At 46.8% G+C, this 18,195-nt stretch overlaps 1 protein-coding gene across 3 annotated transcripts in view; it reads right to left on the bottom strand.

Moving 5' to 3' along the window:
• ADAM19 (ADAM metallopeptidase domain 19) overlaps positions 1–18,195 on the bottom strand; it is a 79,329-nt gene that overhangs the window by 42,029 nt on the left and 19,105 nt on the right. For 2 of the 3 annotated variants that reach the window (XM_045902059.3, XM_064596605.1), the window contains exons 4-5: positions 6,222–6,300; positions 30–106 (exon numbers count right to left, since the gene is read on the bottom strand). The exons of the other annotated variant lie outside the window; for it this stretch is intronic. In XM_045902059.3, coding sequence (XP_045758015.1) covers positions 30–106; positions 6,222–6,300 — 156 coding nt within the window. The remainder of the gene's footprint in view (positions 1–29; positions 107–6,221; positions 6,301–18,195) is intronic. 3 annotated transcript variants of the gene reach the window in all.

Genomic DNA, 18,195 nt, shown 5'->3' with positions numbered 1-18,195 from the left:
CTGCCCCCCATGCTGACAGGGCCTCTTACCTCATTCCCCGGCAGGTGCTGAGTGTCACACTGGACTGCTCTGCCTTCCTCACCGTCCCGTGGTAAAAGCAGTGGTCCTAGCAAGGAGAAAAAGGCGAAAGGACACTGCTAAGCATGGCAAAGCTCATGTCTCGTGAAGGCCAGGGATGATTACATACGTCCTAACTTACAGTCTGCAAAGAGCTTCCTAAGCCACCCTTTTATTTGATCCTCATAATAGTGCTGGGAGGTGGGACAGAGCAGATGTCATCATCCCCAGTGAACAGATGAAGAGGCCGAGATTCCGCGAAGCAGAAAGATTTGTTGAAGGTCTCCCTGCTAGTCAGGGAAGCCAGGACTTCAGGTCTAGTTCAGGGCTCTTGCCGTGACATGTGGCCACAGGCAATGCTGGCTTCTGAAGAGCCTGCCTCCCGCTAGAGTCACCCCCGTGACCCGCTGCAGAGTTGAGATGCATGTCCTCCCAGAACCTCAGAATGTGATCTTATTTGGAATAGGGTCTTTACAGATGGCATTAAGTTAAGAGGAAGTCATACTGGACCAGTGTCCTTAGAAAAAGAGGGGAGGACACAGAGACCCCAAGAGCGAGAAAGGGGCCATTTGAAGATGGAGGCAGAGATTAGGTTGATACAACTATAAGCCAAGGAGTACCACAGACTGCCAGGAGCCGCCAAAGCTGGAAGAGGCAAGGAAACATCCTTCCCTAGAGACCACAGAGGAAGCTTGGCCCTGCTGACACCTTGATTTTGGACTCCAGCCTCCGGAACTGTGTTTTACACCATCAAATTCATGGTGCTTTGCGACAGCGGCCCTGGGAAATGGAGAACTCCCCCACTTCCCCACTTCCCCTGAATCCCCGTGTGTCTGGATCAGACCCGATTTGGCACCTGCATCCACGGACGCATGGAGTTCTGATGCTGTTCTCACATCGGCGCGTCTCACAGCCATCTGGTCTCCCCAACCTGGCTGGACTCCTTGTGACTACAAGCAGATGCTGAGCGCCGCTCCGCGCCAGGGCCCCGACTGGGCCCAGGAGACACGACAAGGAGCGAACAGGCACAGTTCCAGCCTTCCTGGGACTTAGCGTCTTTCAAGAGCCAATCTTAATTAAAAAGCCATACAGAGCTTTAATTACAAACTCTGAGGAGAGGCTTGAAATAAAAGTTGGAGGGGCCAGCAGGGTGTATTACAAGTAGGGGAACCAGAGCATCTAAGAGGCCACCTGGGACACAGCTGGGAGCACTGAAGCACCAACCAGACAGATGGGCACAGCCCAGGACTGTCCCCAACACACACAAGGGCACACTCCTACAAACTTCTCCCCAAATGGTTCAAGGGAGCTCAGCTGCTTTTAGAACAGAGAGAAGGAAAAATCCCCAGGGCAGAGCCAGGTTCTGCAAAGGTGTTAGGAAGGGTCTGAGCTATGCAGCTACAGACGCGGGAGCTTTTTCTCTCCCTCCCAAAGCCCGGGCAGGACCACTCAGAAATCTCGGGCATCTGCCTGCAGAACAGTCCCAGTGATCCATTACTAGGACCACGCTTGCTTGCGGTTATTCCTCAATCCCCAGCCGGCAGGGACGTGACCCAGGAGACAGCAAACCTATTTGTCCGTATTCTTGGGCCCTGTCTCCCGCCCAGCTCCAGGCAGGGGTATGGCCTGATAATTAAATTCAGGGATTTTGGCGTGGCCAGCCCAGATTTACATGCAAGCTCCCACACCTGCCAGCAATAGAAACAGTTCCACAGCCTCTCTCAGACCTCCAGCATCTTCGGTCTCTACCTCACGAGGCATTGTGAGAATACTCTACATCAAGGACCTGGCACAGGGTACTTGGCCCAGAGTGGCCGGCAATAAACCTTAGTGATCATGATACAGGCATTAAAGTCTCCTTGTCAAAGGCAGAATGTGACCTCAAGGGAGCTGAAAGCCCACCAAGGGCCTGAATCCTCAGTCGTCCCACACCAGGTCTGCGTCCTATATAGCTGAGCCCGCAGCCAGATCACAGGCTACGGGCCAGGCCGGCTCTCAGCTCAGGGTCAGTGTCCAGACCATTGGTGCCCTTTCTCCTGGCGACAACCCGCTGGCCAGCCGTGTGGCTCTGCTCCTCCACCCATTCAAGCTCAGACAGTCAGGAGGAGCGCAGGCAGCGGCCGCCCTCTTTGCATCAAACTCTCCTGGACTTCAAACAAGCCAGATCCCAACCTTCAGAGGAGCAGAGGAAAGCCGCTGAACCGGCACCTATGAAGGAACGTGAGGCAGGCACAACCCTCCTTCCAGCCAGGATTCCATCTGCTTGCCGATGCCAGCCTGTCACATGGTTTGCCCCCTCCCCCCAGATTCCAAACCTGGAGACGCATCATCAAACGCCCAGCTCAGAACCCAGCCACGGCGCCATCTGCTCCACAACCCGGGATCATTCACAGGTGGAAGAGGGGGCCAGGCCCGTATGGGGTAAATGCGACTCGCAGATGTTGGAATGACGGAGAGTCAAAAAGCTCAGAAAGGAGCGTCAGCTGCCATTTCAAAAATCTGGGTACCTCTACGAATCAAGAGAATTCAAATCCAGGGACGGGCGTGAAGAATCCCTGGACCTCTTCCCATCTTTGGGCTGATGCTAACAGTGTTCACGGAGTGCTCTCTGAAATAGCGTAACAATGGACTTTTGTAACATGCTTTAAATTGACCAAGGGCTTTCACAACATCATCGCCTGTGCTAATGATACCCGCCATTTACTGTTGTAAACAATGAGGGCTAACATCCATCCAGCCCTGACTACTGGATAAAAAACTAATGGAGATTTTTTTTCCTTTAATTCTGACAGCCTTATGAGGTAGGTATTTTAACTCCAATTTTTTTTTTTTTAAAGATTTTATTTATTCATTTGAGACACAGAGATACAGAGAGAGAGAGAGAAAGCATGAGCAGGGAGAGAGGCAGAGGCAGAGGGAGAAGCAGGCTCCTCGCTGAGCCAGAAGCCCGATGTGGGGCTCGATCCCAGGACCCTGGGATCATGACCTGAGCTGAAGGCAGACGCTTAACCATCTGAGCCACACAGGCGCCCCGAATTTTTTTTTTTTTAAAGGAAATTAAAGGTGGGAGAGGTTTCCAGTCACAGGGTCACACAGCCAGATGGAGACTGGAACCAGGGCAGCCTGACCTGAGACTTGACAACCTCTCCAAGCAAAAGCAGCCCCAGGAAAGTGTGCAGGACTGAACTGACCATAGCCCTAGTCTCTTCTGGCACCTCCAGGGACTTAATTCTAGTCTAAGTCTTGCCACTCACTGGTTATCTGAACGTAAACATGTTACTTTGTGTCTTCTCCTCTCAATTTCCCCATGAGTAAAATGTGGCGCTGGGAGAGATGTTTATAAATTCCCACAAAATTGGTGATTCATCTTACCCTTCTATAGCTCAGAGAAATCTCTGAGCTCTCAGATTTTAATATATCCAATTTTCTGATGAAGAAACTCAACACCAGTGGGGTCAAAAGGGTTGGTTAAGGTCACATAGCTAGTTAAAGCCAAGTCAACAAGCCTGGCCTCCGACCCCAAATCTATAACTCCTACATGCCTGGCGGATGAGTTTGATGGTTCCCCAAGTTCCCAGGACCCCCAGCCAAGGCTGACAATAGGGTGTGGCCCTCCACGTTCGGGTCAGGCACAGCTAAATGGTGTATTCTATTCTGGGTTCTCTTTGAAGTCCTCAACTCCCAGATAAGAAAGCTGAGTAGGAGCTCCATGAGGCTGGGTGGGGGCTTTGCAAGAGTCCAACAGGAGGGGATGTATGACAAGAATGGGTTGTCCCATGCTGCAGCTAGGATGTGCTTCGGTCAGTAAGACCTTCAGGAAGGAGGGGTGTTCTGGGGGTGAGGGGAAGTTCTTTTCCACTCCTTTGTTTCTGAAAGGCCCTCAGCATCTCTGCCTAATGCTGAGAGCACAAAGAACAAGTAAATGAACAGTCATGAAGTCATCGCATTCCTTCTCAGCTTCTCGGCCTGAGGGGGCCACCCAAGGGGGCTTTCACAGCAGGAAGTATGAGCTCATGGCAAACTTGTGCACTGAGACCTTTTCTTGAGCTTCGGGTGGAGAAGTGCAAGAGCCAAACTCAGAAGACTGTGCTTTGTGAGGTCCTGGGGCTTTCGAGGCATGCCTGCCTCTCTCCCTGGAGGTCTCGATGGTGGAGGAAGTTTCGACCAAGAGGCACTGATGAAGGTGTGGAGCCACGGCTGGATAGCCTCCCCAGCGATGAGAAGACACGGCCACCTTGCCTGCTGTGGGTACTGGCCACACTGTCTGCTCCTCCCCCCTCCAGAAAGGTCTTGGTGAAGAAGCCAGCATTGATGGAACACAGCTCCTCAGCTACCGGATTACTATGCTCCAGACCTCTCAGATCTATCAAAACTTAGTGGTCCTGGGTCCCTTTCCCCATTCAAGGCGAACCTGATAAACGAACCTGAGCTTTTACTGCCAGAGAGTGGCTGTCATTGTCTTTTGGTCATCTGCACTCTAGCAGGGATATTTTAAAGATGGGCCATGGAGGGATCTCCAATCCCACGCGAAGCTGCCAGAGGAGCACTGAGGCAGAGGGACCTATCCTGCGGCCCCGTACACCACACTGCCCCATCTGCATGCCACCAACATCCATGATGTCCTGCCCCAATGGCAGAAGACCACTGCTGCTTCTGCTGGAGTCCATCTTCCCCCCTTCACCCCATCCATCCACGCAGTCTGAGAAGGATCACTCTCATCCAGATTTTCTCATCTTGGGCACTGCTGACATTTGGGGCCAGATAATTCTCCATTGTGGAGGGGCTGCCTTATGCACTGTAGGACAATTAGCAGCGTCCCTCTCTTCTACCCACTAGAATCCATCCACCTCCCAGTTGTGACAGTCAAAACTGTCTACAGACACTGTCAAGTGTCCCCTCCTTTGCTGACTGAAATGGTCAAACAAGTACAATATTTTAGGGTAACTGCAGCTGATTAAAATTGATATATCATGAAACATACTTTCTTTGCATTATAGTAGTTACCCACACATTAACAAAAGTTTAAGTAGAAGAAATGACTTAAGCAAAATCACTCCTAGCTGAGGACCAATGTTCTGGTCCCACCAAAGCTAACAGGTCCCCCAGTAGGAAAAGTCAGCAAACCATGAAATGGGTACAATTCACTACCTTAAATGCCCACCAGTGGGGTGTGTGGTGAAGCACACTAAAATGCATCCATCTGACAAACCATTTGAAAGACCGTTTTTGTTTTTTTTTTTAAGATTTTATTTATTTGAGAGAGAGAGTGTGTTCGCAAGCAGGAGGAGGGGGAGGGACAAACAGACTCCAAGCTGAGTGCAGAGCCGGATGCAGGGCTTGATCTCACGACCCTGAGATCACGACCTGAGCTGAAATCAAGAGTTGGATGCTTAACCAGCTGAGCCACCCAGGGGCCCCTGAAAGACCATTTTTTAAATGACAAGTCTTTGTGCCAATATCTAAAATCAAAAACACCTTTGAGGGAAAAAATATCCAGTATGAAGACGGCTGCAAAACAAGAAAATCCGTATAACCTAAAATCACATTAAAAAGGCAAGCTACAAAACCTTATACATCTATATGGAAAAGGATCAATTAAACATCTTAATTAAGCGAAATGACAGGATTACCAGTAATTCATTTTTTTCACTTAAACTTTTAATAATACGTGGGTGATTGGGCGCCTGGGTGGCTCAGATGGTTAAGTGTCTGCCTTCGGCTCAGGTCATGATCCTGGAGTCCCGGGATCGAGTCCCGCATCGGGCTCCCTGCTCGGCGGGGGGTCTGCTTCTCCCTCTGACCCTCCTCCCTCTCCTGCTCTCTGTCTCTCATTCTCTCTCTCTCAAATAAATAAATAAAATCTTAAAAAAAAAAAAATTCTAAAAAAAAAATAATACGTGGGTGATTAATATCCAACAAAAAAAATGGATGCTTCGTAATGACTTATGCCAATTTTAATCAGCTGCAATCACCTAAAATATTGTCTGACCATTTTAGCCAGCAGAGGAGAGGGTACCCTTATGAAACAACAAATTCATACCCTTGTCTTGGGTCAGGGCAAACAATCCCTTCAGAGGGGGGACTATCTCCACCATATATGTCCTCACTCCCCAGAGGTGGGACCAGGATAGGCCCCCTGTAGATCTCTGTTGACCAGAACTCACCTCAGATTTCAGCGTGGTGGCCTGAGGGTTGCCACTTGGAGTATAGTGGGTTTCCGTGTAGGCGGGAGCAAAAAGGTGCCTGCAAAGAATAAACAGGCATTTGTCTCTTTAGGTGATGGCCTCCACCCTCCTGGAAACAGTAGCCAGTCATTCTAAATGACCCAGGAAGAACCACCCAAGCATCTCCATGCAGAAGAAAATAAGCCGCCATAAGGGCCTAAGGAACAAAAAGAAAACTGGGAGGAAGTTGATTAATTCTGTATTCAGGGGGTTCATCGCTTTGTTTGGACACAACCAGGTGAAGTAGACAAAACTAAAGCAGTGGTTGCAACTTTTTCTGGGTCCTAGGAATATACACATGCAAACACATACTCAGAATTTCCCAAGGTCTGTGGACTCTATTTCATACCTACATTGATAATGTTAGCACTGCATCCACCAACTTTCAGTATCAACACGCCAGTTTTTCTTTAAGGGAAACCCTCTTTCCTGTTGCACGTTTTGGTGAGATTGTCAATCAAGGTGTCCCACCTGGCCGTGGCCAAGGGTGGCCCATGATCCAAGCTAAGCCAATGGAGTGATGTTGCAAAAACGGAACAGATGGGAGCAATTCATCTCTTCCTTTGTTCTTGCTGCGTGGATTCCTGGCATGGTCTTTGCCTGCCTTTTCTGAGACCTAGTGGTTCAGATTTCCTGAGACCTGGTAGTTCTATGTGTTACCCTTACAAGAAATTCTTTTTTTCTTTTCTTTTCTAAAATTGGACATTGGTTTCTCTCTTGCCACAGACCCCTTGAGGCTGAGGCTAAGAATCCCTCACCAAAGGCAAGGCAACACCAAACAAGGTTCCTAGAATTTCTCTAAAAGTTAAAAGAAAAATAAAAGAGCCAAATGGATGTTTCAACTAGCGCAACCACATTAAAAGCAAAATGCATCTATAGAAAGTTGAAGTCCTGGGGCAAAAAGATGTCTAAGGTTCCTAAGAGAAGAGAAATTGGGAATCTAACAAAAAAAGAATTAAGTGGAAATGCATGAAAAGGGCTTAACACCAGGCCTGGCATCACAGAGTGAACTCAGTAAAGGTCAGCAATCATCATCATTGCTTTCCTCAGGGATTATGATGGAAGAACCCAGAAAAACAGATGGAATCTACCTATTTTCCCCTAACTCTCCCCAGCCATTAATGCTCCAGTTGATCACTTGAGAGAGGTGAAAAAGCAATTAGCTCATCCCTGCAGCCCCATTTCCTGGGTCTGCTTTCACAGACAACATTATGGACAGCTAGTCATGAGTTCAGAGTTCAATGGTCTATCCCAGTGCCAGTGGGAGATCTGAATTTTCCCACAGGAAATGCACTCCTGGCAAATACATTCTTAACCTCTTTTTGAGTCTTGGGGTGGGGGGAATCATTCATTCAGTGACATTAAGATGCTCCAAAGAGAACATTCCAGATTGAACCTCAGAGGTGTCCACATTCTTGTCAGTCCCTGGCCATGTCTTCAAAAGGGTAAGCATCTTCCTGTAGCTTCTTATTCTGAGGATCTCATCATAGGACTCTCAGAGCCTCAGGGTTAAAAGGGACTTTTGTAATCAATTAGCCAAACTCACTAGACTGTGGGCTCCCCAAGAACAAGGGCACAGGTGCTCTGTTCAAGACTTCTCCTTTCCTCCCAGCACCTCCCAGGCAGGCAATGCATGTTTATTCTGTGAATAAGTGGATGGATGAATGGGTGAACCTTCTACCTTGTGTAGGAATCTGCCAGACGGCCATTCAGTATAGGACATCTCCAGTGACACAGAGCTCATGAGACCACCCACTCCATTTTGGAACACATTTAGTGGTTAGAAAAAGTTCTTACATTGAACCTCTTTGTAACTGGCACCCACTGGCCTCATTCTGTCTTGTGAATCCACATGGAACAATCTGCTTCCTTTTCTACCTAACTGCCATTCCAGGACCAGCAGCAGCACCTAGGAATTAGTTAAAAATGAGATCGTTGGGCCCCACCCAGAAGTACTGGGGCAGACAGAAACTCAACCATCCATTGTAAGAACTCTCTAAGTGATTTTGATTCAGTACCACCACCCAAACCACAAGTTAGTGAGTTACTTTTAAGACAGGCAGCACACCTCAGAGATGCCAAAGTGTCTCACTCCCCATCACCTTCCTGCCTCTACCACATCCTGGATCATTCTCAACTTGAAAAACCCAGAAAAGTTCCATCAAAACAGTTCACACATATTTATGTGTTAAGCCATTTAACACACCTATGTACAACACACCCCTGAGGTAGGTCCTAATCCTTTCCCCATTGAGGAACTGAGGACAATGGGAACTCAGACATTTAACTTGTCCAAGTTCTCCTGGCACAATGTCGGGGCCAGGTTTCAGACCCCAGTCTGTTGGCCCTGACCATATTTCTTAAGCACTCTGCTGTTCTGTTTTCTTAAAAAGTGGAAGCTTCACTTCCAGGAACCAGTAGTCCAAACCACAATTTGTTGGTAATGATAGTAGCCTTGAGGACATACAGGATGTCTCAAAAATGTCATGAGCTATTAGATGTGCACATACGCAGAGAAAAATATGGGTAAGCAAAGCACGTGGCAGGAGAAAGAGGATGAATACATAAGAACTTCAGGGCGAGTTTTTTGAAACAACAACTCTTTCCCCAAATGGGGTTGCAGACGTTGGCCAGGAAGGTCCTTCTTTCCAGAAGCAAAAGGAAGGGTCGTGTTTCATCACCACCACCCATGCAATTTTACCGAGAGACAAAACACCACTTTCAAATCCTCCCCACTGCCCAAGCCAGGCCCACCCATGCCTATGTGTCCATGTGGTACCCTGGCAGTGCTGTCGGGACTTAGAGAGGGGGCCACTGAGCAGCCCAGCTTGGCCCATCCGCCCCTTCTTCAGCCACATCTTGTTCTCATCTCCTCCCTGACAAGGGGCTGGCTCAGCAGATCAGCAGGAAGCCATCTCTCACCACTGGAGTGTATTAGGATTTTCAGGAAACAAGTTGTGAGTGATGTGCCTCCAGGAAGGGAGAAGGACTGTCCAAGATTTCCCACCCCACCCCCTCCTTTTTCTGGCTTTGATGGAAAAGCATTTTCTATGAAATGCTCCCCCGCCTCCATGCACACACCCTCCAGGCTCACAAGCCCATAAGGCAGACAGAGACGGTATCCCAATGTTAATAGCAGCCAGCATGGAAATGCTCACTTTGGGCAAAACCGAGGTTGCTCAGACCCCAACGTCCTCCAGCAAAACCTGCATCTTCCGAATCCCACCTGGGAAAAGAAGCTGCCCCCCAAATACTAGACATAAGGTTGCTCTCCAGGGAAAGACAACACAGTTGCCTCGTGGCGGCCCGGGCCCTGGGTGTAGGTGCAGCCGGACCCCAAAAGCACACTGCAGTCTGAAACAGCCCTGACCCCTCTCCCCAAACGTTCAGCACCTTCGAAACCAGAACAATCCGTTTAAGGACTATTTGCTATAGAACACATTTCAAATGCCTCTCTAAACTTCAATCTCGAAAACTCCCTCTGCGGGGAGAAGCAGCAGGGCTCAAACAAACATCTTCTCTGAGCTCAACCCTCCTTCCTCTGCTTGAGATAAGCACCCGGTGAGGACAAAGTGATAACAATTTCTAAACCACCTTGAAAAACAACCTATGCAGCCATGCTCAGCACAGGTCAACATTACTTAGCTCATCCCACAGTGGCTATTTTTACGGACACCTCCTTCCTCCAGAGCTTGCTCCATCTAGGTCTTTCAAGAGTATCCTGGCACTTAAACACTGGTGATGCTGGGGGAGGTACAGCCTTGCTGGCCCCTCTCATTTTCCCTGGAGGATCTTCACCCTGCCCACCCGTGCTGATGACAATGCAAAGCCTCTGTCATTTCTTGCTCATACTCTTAATGCCGTCATCATGGGACTTAGCCCAGTAACTGCACAACACCCGGAAACACTGTGAAAAAAATATAAAATCCCAGGCCCCATCCCAGCCCCACTGAGAATTATATTCTCTAGAGAAGGACTAAGAAATCTGTATTTTTAATAGTTTTTCCAGGTGATACATTTTCAGGTCCTGAGAATTCTCCTACTCCACTGGATCAATGTTAACATCTTAAATTCTTTTTCTCATTTCTAGGCTCTTAATCACTCTTCCAAACCTGAAGATGATACCAGCACAGCACAGAGGGAAAGTCTAGGCTCAGAAAGCTTTGGTTTGAGTACCAGCTGCACTACTCTCTAGATGACTGTCCTTTGAAACCCTAGAAACGAGGCAAAAGGTGACCACGGTTGCTTTCAATTTCATGGAGCTGGTAGGCTTGAGAGATCAGGCTAAGGGTCTTTGGACTCTGGGGGAGCGGGGGGAGGTGTAGCTTTGAGAGACTACAATGAATTAAGGCAGCTCTCGTACAACCCTGTAAAAGAGACGTTAATTTGTAAAACGCTAATGAGGTACGAGAGATGCAAATGATTTCTATCCAGTAGAAAAGGTAACTCCAAAGGTTATGGTTTCATTTCCCCTAAAATGATATTAACCACTTTTATATCGAACTTAGTGATCTTATCTCAACATTCATTTTTTCATTATTTAAAAAATACATGCATATGTTTTCCTTATCCAACTTTTAAACCAGTTTTATCATCTTCCTGGCTCCATGAAATGAGATAAATCAAATTTTGACAAATGCTCACTAGTATTTTTAACTGCCAGTAACGATTTCTTTTCACTTGGGCCACCTACACCACCTCCGTGTCCTTGACCAAAAATAGCAGAGTAATGATTACTATCTCACAGCATCATTTAAAAAAGGATCAAATGAGAAAATGACATTCGAACACTAGCTCTGACACTTTCAGTTCTGGGGAGCTTGGGCAAGTCAGTTAACGTCTCTGTGCCTGTTTTCTCATCTATAAAATGGGAAGAATTTTAGAATCTACTACACAGGGTTGCTGTCAAAAGCCCATGAAATTTTGTCAAGTAAAATCAACAAATATGAAAGAACTCTTTGTAAAGTATAAAGTATTTGTGCTCTACAAATCATTGTTATCATTTTCTCCAGGAATAGCTAGGTGCACATGTGGTAAAATCTTGATAATTGGTAAATCCAGAAAATGGGTATCTGAGGGTTCATAATACTAGTCTCTCTCTTTATGGGTCTTAATTTTTTTTTAAGTAGGCTCCACATCAACACAGGGCTTGAACTCATGATCCTGAGATCAAGTCCTGAACTGAGATCAAGAGTCAGATGCTCAACCAACTGAGCCACCAAGGCGCCCCTGGGTATTAGTATTTTTTAACTAGCTAGGGGACATTATGCCAATCACAAGCTATTTGACTTTAGTCCCCCTTTCTATCAAGTGAAAATAGTCCAGGACAGGGAGGCACTGGAAGGGTTTTTGAAAAGCCGGGAGTGCTGTTCTAATGTAGTGGCCGATGTTTGCCCATATTTGGGACAAAATAACAAATTCAGTAAGTATTGTTTTGTTTTCTTTTGTTTTCGAAGAAGGAGAAAGTAAAGGGGAGAAGGGACAGCTGTTTCAGAACCAAGATTTCCAAACCACTGCTCATTCCACCTTTGACTCCAGAGGAATGGAAAGAAACCAACATGCCAAAGGCATGGCCCTAAAGCCAAATAAGGATTGACGAGTCCAGGGGCCCACAGACAAAGGCATTCCCTTTTGAGGAAACAGAAAGGCCAAGGAAAGAGGAACTTTAAGCGTCGGTCCTAATCTAAAGAGTGGGGATCTCCTCCTATCCCAAGGACTTCCTTGAACAAGTCTCATTCCTACCTGAGGACCAGCCCCAGAAGCAACACTTTGAGGCAAGATGGTATCACCCATAATCCTGGCAAAAGGCCAAAGCTACATGGCATGTTTTCTTTAACCTTTTATTAAGGAGGTTTCCAAACAATGCATTAAATCAACACTCCTTTTCACCAACTGCTTCCCATTACATCTTCTCCCAGTCCGCACAAGACCTGGCATCCTTCCGACCAGCTCCTGGTCCTATGTTTTGCTTTTATATACCAGAGGATGTTTAGACGAGTACTGTTTACTCCTTTGGCCAACAGGGTCTTTATTTAATCCTCTTCATGCCTCCCTCCTGGCTAACTCCACAAAAATGAGTAACCTCTCTGTGCAAACAGGGCTGATTTCTTGGGATCAGGGAGCTTAACTGTCAGGAACCTGAGGTAAGGGACCTCAAAATGGCTCACCCAAGAATTCACAGATTTGTTCTGCAGTGTCCTGAAAAGCCCATTATGAGTATTTATTGGACAGTTAAAAGAAGAAAAAGAAGGAGGAGGAGGAGAAGAACAACAACAACCACCGCCATTAAAGGAAATGGGATACTATCTCTATTTCTTAGAAAAATTTTAAAAATGAAAACATTGATAGCAGCCTCTCTGACAACCAATTTTTTTTAAAGATTTTATTTATCTATTTGCCAGAGAGAGAGAGAGAGCAAGCACAAATAGGGGAAGCGGCAGACAGAGGGAGAAGCAGGCTCCCAGGAAGCCTGATGTGGAACTCGATCCCAGGACCCGGGGATCATGACCTGAGCTTAACCCACTGAGCCACCCAGGCATCCCTAACAACCAAATTTTGATAAATAACCATCGTGCCTGTTTAACAGATCAACCTGAAGGAAGGGCCAAATCAAGAGGTAACAGGCATGTTGTAGGGATATACTCTGTGAAGAAGACAAGGAGGGAAGTGAAGAAGAGGAACCTCCAAGATTACCATGCCTCTGAGAATATGCTAGGAGAGAGGGCAATAGGTGGACCAACCTATGAAAAAATGCAAACAAACAAAAGCCGGTGGGCGAAGACCACAAACCAACCTGCCCTAAATGTGAGTGCTTGATCCCTTTTAGAGCCTGATTAAATATCCCAGTAACTTTGAAAAATCTTACCCCATGTTTCCTAGCCTCCTAATGCCCAAATCACAGCTCTGGCCCCATCTAGAAGGTCAGATGTGGGAAAGCCCTCTTCGATCGTAGTGGAGAACTATCATCTCAGCCTCCAGCATCCCTGCCACCTTCTTGGCAGAAGATTGCCCCAATTTGCCTTGAGACCAGTGTTCTCCTCTCACTGAGTACTGCTGCAGGAGCCTGGAGTCAGTAGTGACACGCCAAGACGATCTTATTTCACCGCATTCCACGGTAGGTGACATCTGGTGAAAATGGCTGGAGCAGAGTCACCCCAGCGGTGGCACCTGAAGAGGCTGCCTATGAATTCCTAGACCCTGTCCTTTTTGAGCCCTAGTTCTTCAGCTTTTTTTCCGACATTCTATTTGTTGTCCCATATCGTTTCCATAAAGTATTTGGGGGGGGGGCAAAATCAGTATATAAATTGCAGAGTTGACTGCAACAAAAGCATCTTTATATGCCACCCTCTCTTTCCAATACTTCCCTTCAATCCACTTTTATAGAAGAATTTGAAAAAGAGCAAAAGCAACTTACCCAACATCACACAGTTATATTTTGCTTCTAAACCCATCAGTCTAAATAAACAAAAGTAAGCTAAATGTCAGTGGTAGATAATCCAAGAGTTAGGCCGTCCAGACACTCCCAGAAGGCAGAGAGGAAGGATGTTTGTGTAATCCAGGCAATAATTGCTTATTAAGCAGCAGCATCAGTACAAACTGTGGGGCATATGGGAAGACCTCAGGAAGACCAAATTCCTCCTGGCCTGAATTCATCACGTATTTGCTCTGGGTCATCGGCCAATCTGCAGTACCTCTTCTGAGCCTCAGGCTCTGCATCTGTAAACCCATTTACTCATTCCACGAATATTGCCTGAGGCCAGTGGTGTGCCAGGCACTGTGCTAAGATGCTAGGGGATGTGAGTGAAGCAAGCGTGGTTTTTCCGCCCTCCCCCCAGCACCTGCATCTCCCGTCATGAAGATCAGGGGAGGCTAAAGGATGGCAGAATATGCCACCCCCAAATACGCGCCACTTTAGCCTAAAGATTATTTTGCACCGAAGGCAACTGAGAAGAAGCAGATACAGAACAAAACAAAACAAAAACAAAAAACAAACAAAACAAACAAAAACAAAACCTCTCTGCCCTCCCCCTATTTGCCTAAAAGTAGGCCAAAACTTTCAAAGGCTTCCCTCCTCCCCTCTCTACCAGGAAGGACAAAAGTTAACCACTGGAGACAACTTCAGGCCCTATCCGCCCAGAGAAGGCACCAGAAGAATCTACGCAACTTTTACTGACTAGCGTTTGTCTCGCATGAGTTTCCCATATGTTTACCTCTCCACAGTTTACCATCTTTGGAAGCCTAACTGCTTTCCTCTGTCCTGTCATTTCTCTACAGATGTATTGTTCTTTGGGAAAGATACTACATAAGCCTGAATTCTAACTCTTTGAGTTACTACTAACTTTTCCCTGAGTATCTCTTATGTACACATGCTAATAAACTTCTGTTTGTTTTTCTCTTGTGAATCTGTCTTTTGTTACAGGATTCCCAGCCAAGAACTTAGAAAGGTAGAGGGAAAATGATGTTTCCTTTCCTACAAGGTCAGCTGTGCAAGCACTTGGCAAACACAAACAGGCCACACAGAAGGTGCGTATGACCATCTGGTCCCTGGAGGCCAAGTCACTGTTAAACAGCCCATCTTCCTTCCTTCCTGGAATTGCTGCAAACCAGTTAGGTAACCAACCCCCAACATGCTGCCGACACAGCTATAGAGGAAGGGTGCTTGTGCATCAGTGTTTATGTGTGTGTGTGTCCATGTGCTTAAGTGTGTGTGTGCTGAGGACAGAGAGGAAGAGTGGAGTAAAGGAATAGGAACTAAGGGTCCTTACTCAACATTTCTGATTTCCTTTCCCCAGCCGTATTCCCACCACCACATAACTGAAAGGCTAGTTCAATCTTTGCACTCTTACCCAAGCCCCAAATTTAGCATCAAAAGGTCAAGAGATAAAGTGCTTCTAGAATACAAGGAGCCTGCTATCTTTCCCAACACTTAGATCACCTCTTTCCCTAGCGTTCCAGTCTCCCTACCAAAGGAATCCCTTTCCATGACTTGCCTTTCCTTTCAGGGGAGGAGGGGGGCTTGGAAAAAGGAACCATGCCTGATATAATGCAGCCATTATACCCCTTGGCCCATCTGGACCTCTCTCCAGGGAGACTGATGCAAGAGGAGAAAATGTGGAGGCTGCCAGTTTTCCTCAAATCTGTAACCTCGGGGGAGAAAGAAGGAAAGGGGGCAGTGGGGCACATGGGAGCTATGGAAGGGACTGGAAAAGAGCCATAAGTACAGAAGTCATAAAGACCCCATTTCTCCTTAAAGTGGCTGAGGAAAGCCTGGCCCAGCTCCACCCACTCAATGATATCATTGTTTTCAACAAAAGCGGGTTTGAGAACGCCCAGAGAGGCCCCCAGTGAGGCCTCAGCTGCTAGAACAGGCAGAGGTCTCACCAGTTCCTGGGAGATCAAGTGCTTAGAATTGCAGATAAGGAGGGAAAACTACGTAAAAGCCCAAGTTACAGAGATAACCAGGGTAAGGACAGATATTGCTTCTGCCCGGCCTTCTAGGGTCATGGAAAGAGAACAGGACACTACTTTACACATAGTTTTTATGCGTGGATCCCCACCATGATCCTGCAAGGTTGGTGACTGGGGATTATATCTTCATCTAATGAGAAAACTAAAGATCTGAAAAAAGAAGTGGCTTGTCTGAGGTCCCAGCACAAGCTAAGGACAAACCCAGGGACTGGCAGCCCTGTTCTGCTACCTACTCATGCAGGAAACTCAGATTGGCCCTTGAATCCATCCCCCCACACAGCCCATAGTCAACCCATCTCCCAGTCTCCATGATTCTACCCTGTAAACACCTCTGTAAGGCATCTCCTTCTCTCCATATCAGCTACCTCTTCCCTAAATGCCATCACCATAATTTCTCTCTCAGATTATAATTAAACTTTTGAATGGGTCTTCATTACATTAGCCCCCTCCAATCTATCCTATGCTTCAGTTGAAGTAATCCTTCTCAAATGCATTTTGGATGCTATTCTATCTGACCTTCAAAATATTCTTCGGTTCCCCATTGCCCTCAAGATAAACAGCTAAACCATTTAAGGAGCCTTTGAGGCCCTTCAAGGATTTACCCATGTCTACCTGGCCAACCTCTTCTCTCACCATTTCCTCCAGCACCCCCTCCCTCTCTGCTCTAACCACAAAGAACCTCTTTACATCTCCCCATGTTACTCTTGCCCTTGGGGCTTTGTTTCTGCTACTTGTGCAGCTTGAATATGTTAACTCTTATCACTCTCTCCCCCCCCCCCCCACCTACTTCTTCCTTACTTCACTTCCTCCCAGAAGCTGTCCCTTCTCCCCAGTCCAGGGTAGGTTCCCCTTCCCCAGGGCACACAGTGCCCTCTACTTCCTCCACTACAGCCCTAACTCATTCTGTAATAGTTTAATTCCCTATCTCCTCCACTAAACTCTAAGCCCCGTGACAGCAGAGACTGTGTTTTGCTTGCCACTGCTTTCCTGGGAACACCCACGACCTAGCTTAACACCTGCCACATGGTTGGCACTCACAGTATTTGTTAAATGAAGGAAGAGGAGAAAGGAAAGACAAGAAGTTAAGAGTTCCCAATGAGTAGTCCAGAGCTCAAGCCCAGTACAATTGAGACTCTCGTCAGAAAAGCCAATGATTTGGGGTGCCTGGTTGGCTCAGTCGGTAGAGCATGTGATTCTTGATCTCAGGATCATGAGTTCAAGCTCCATGTTGGGTATAGAGCCTACTTTAAAAAATAAATAAATAAAGAGCCAGGGATTCTCTGACCCAATGTCTGCCCCCAGCTGAGCTTGAGCAAGACCTACAACTTGCCCCAGGGTGCCTGCCCAAGGGCCTATTTATTTAGTATTCAAGGTATCAGCTAAAGGTCTGTGTATGGCACTAAGTTCTACACAGAGAAAGAGTAAGCTCATTCTCTTAAAATCAAAATATTTCCTGGGTGAAGTGTAAATGTAGTTTCATTCTCAGGACAAAACCAGTCCAGAAGCTCCAGTATTGACCTCCTCCTCCCTTAGATTTTTCTTGGGATCATCATGTTCCATTGCCCAAGCACAGTTTGGGGAGTGGAAATATCCTCCAACTTCTAGGGAGTCTAGGTGAAGAGCCTAGATGCATCCTGGAAGCTAGGGAGAAAACAGAGGTCTTGGAGGTGGGATTTCCACACTTCTCCCAAGTCCAAAAGTATATCCATATATCCATCTGCATTCCACCTACCAAGCTACCAAAACTTCTAAAGAGGCTTTCCCCCAACCCTAAGTTGTGAAGAAGCTGCTTCTGTCTTATGCTCAGCCCCCTGCAGTCCATGGCTCCATGGCTCCATCCACTAGGTATACCTGTATCTACTGGACTCAACCTGAATTTCCTTCAGTGGGGAGGCCTGGGGGAAGAGCTTCTTCTCATCCCATGTGTAAAAAAATACAGCCTAGCTTTAGAGTACACCTCAAGCATCTTTCCTAGAAGTACCCCACCTACCTCCCTGATCACATGGTTTTACCTGAGGGAAGAGAGCCCAACTCAAGTAAAAAATAAGAGACTAAAAAACTGAGCTTCAAGGCACTGAAATCTTTGGGTAGCAAGCTATGGAAGGAAAATAAAGCCCTTCCCTATTCCCTACATAACACCCTTGTGAATGAAAATGATTTGGCTAGTTGGAATACTGAACTCCTAAGAAATTATTAGCAGTATAGCACGGTTCCCCTTGATCCAGACCAAATATGTATATATTAATTTCTCAGTGTGAATTTCTTTCTCATTCTTCCTTTCACCTCTCCTCCCTCCCTCATCCAAAGCTTCTCCTTCTTTGGATGAACCTAGAAGGTAAAATGCTAAGTGAAATAAGTCAAACAGAGAAAGACAAATATCATGTGACTTCATTTAATGTGGAATGTAAAAGCCAAAACAAATGAAAAACAGAAACAGACTCGTAGA

The sequence above is a fragment of the Mirounga angustirostris genome, unplaced genomic scaffold (assembly GCF_029215605.1).
Source record: "Mirounga angustirostris isolate CCGP_5_RB_7025 unplaced genomic scaffold, mMirAng1.0.hap1 SCAF_7, whole genome shotgun sequence".
Classification (NCBI taxonomy): domain Eukaryota; kingdom Metazoa; phylum Chordata; class Mammalia; order Carnivora; family Phocidae; genus Mirounga; species Mirounga angustirostris.
The sequence above is the reverse complement of the archived record's forward strand: the minus strand, read 5'-3'. Positions and strand labels throughout refer to the sequence as shown.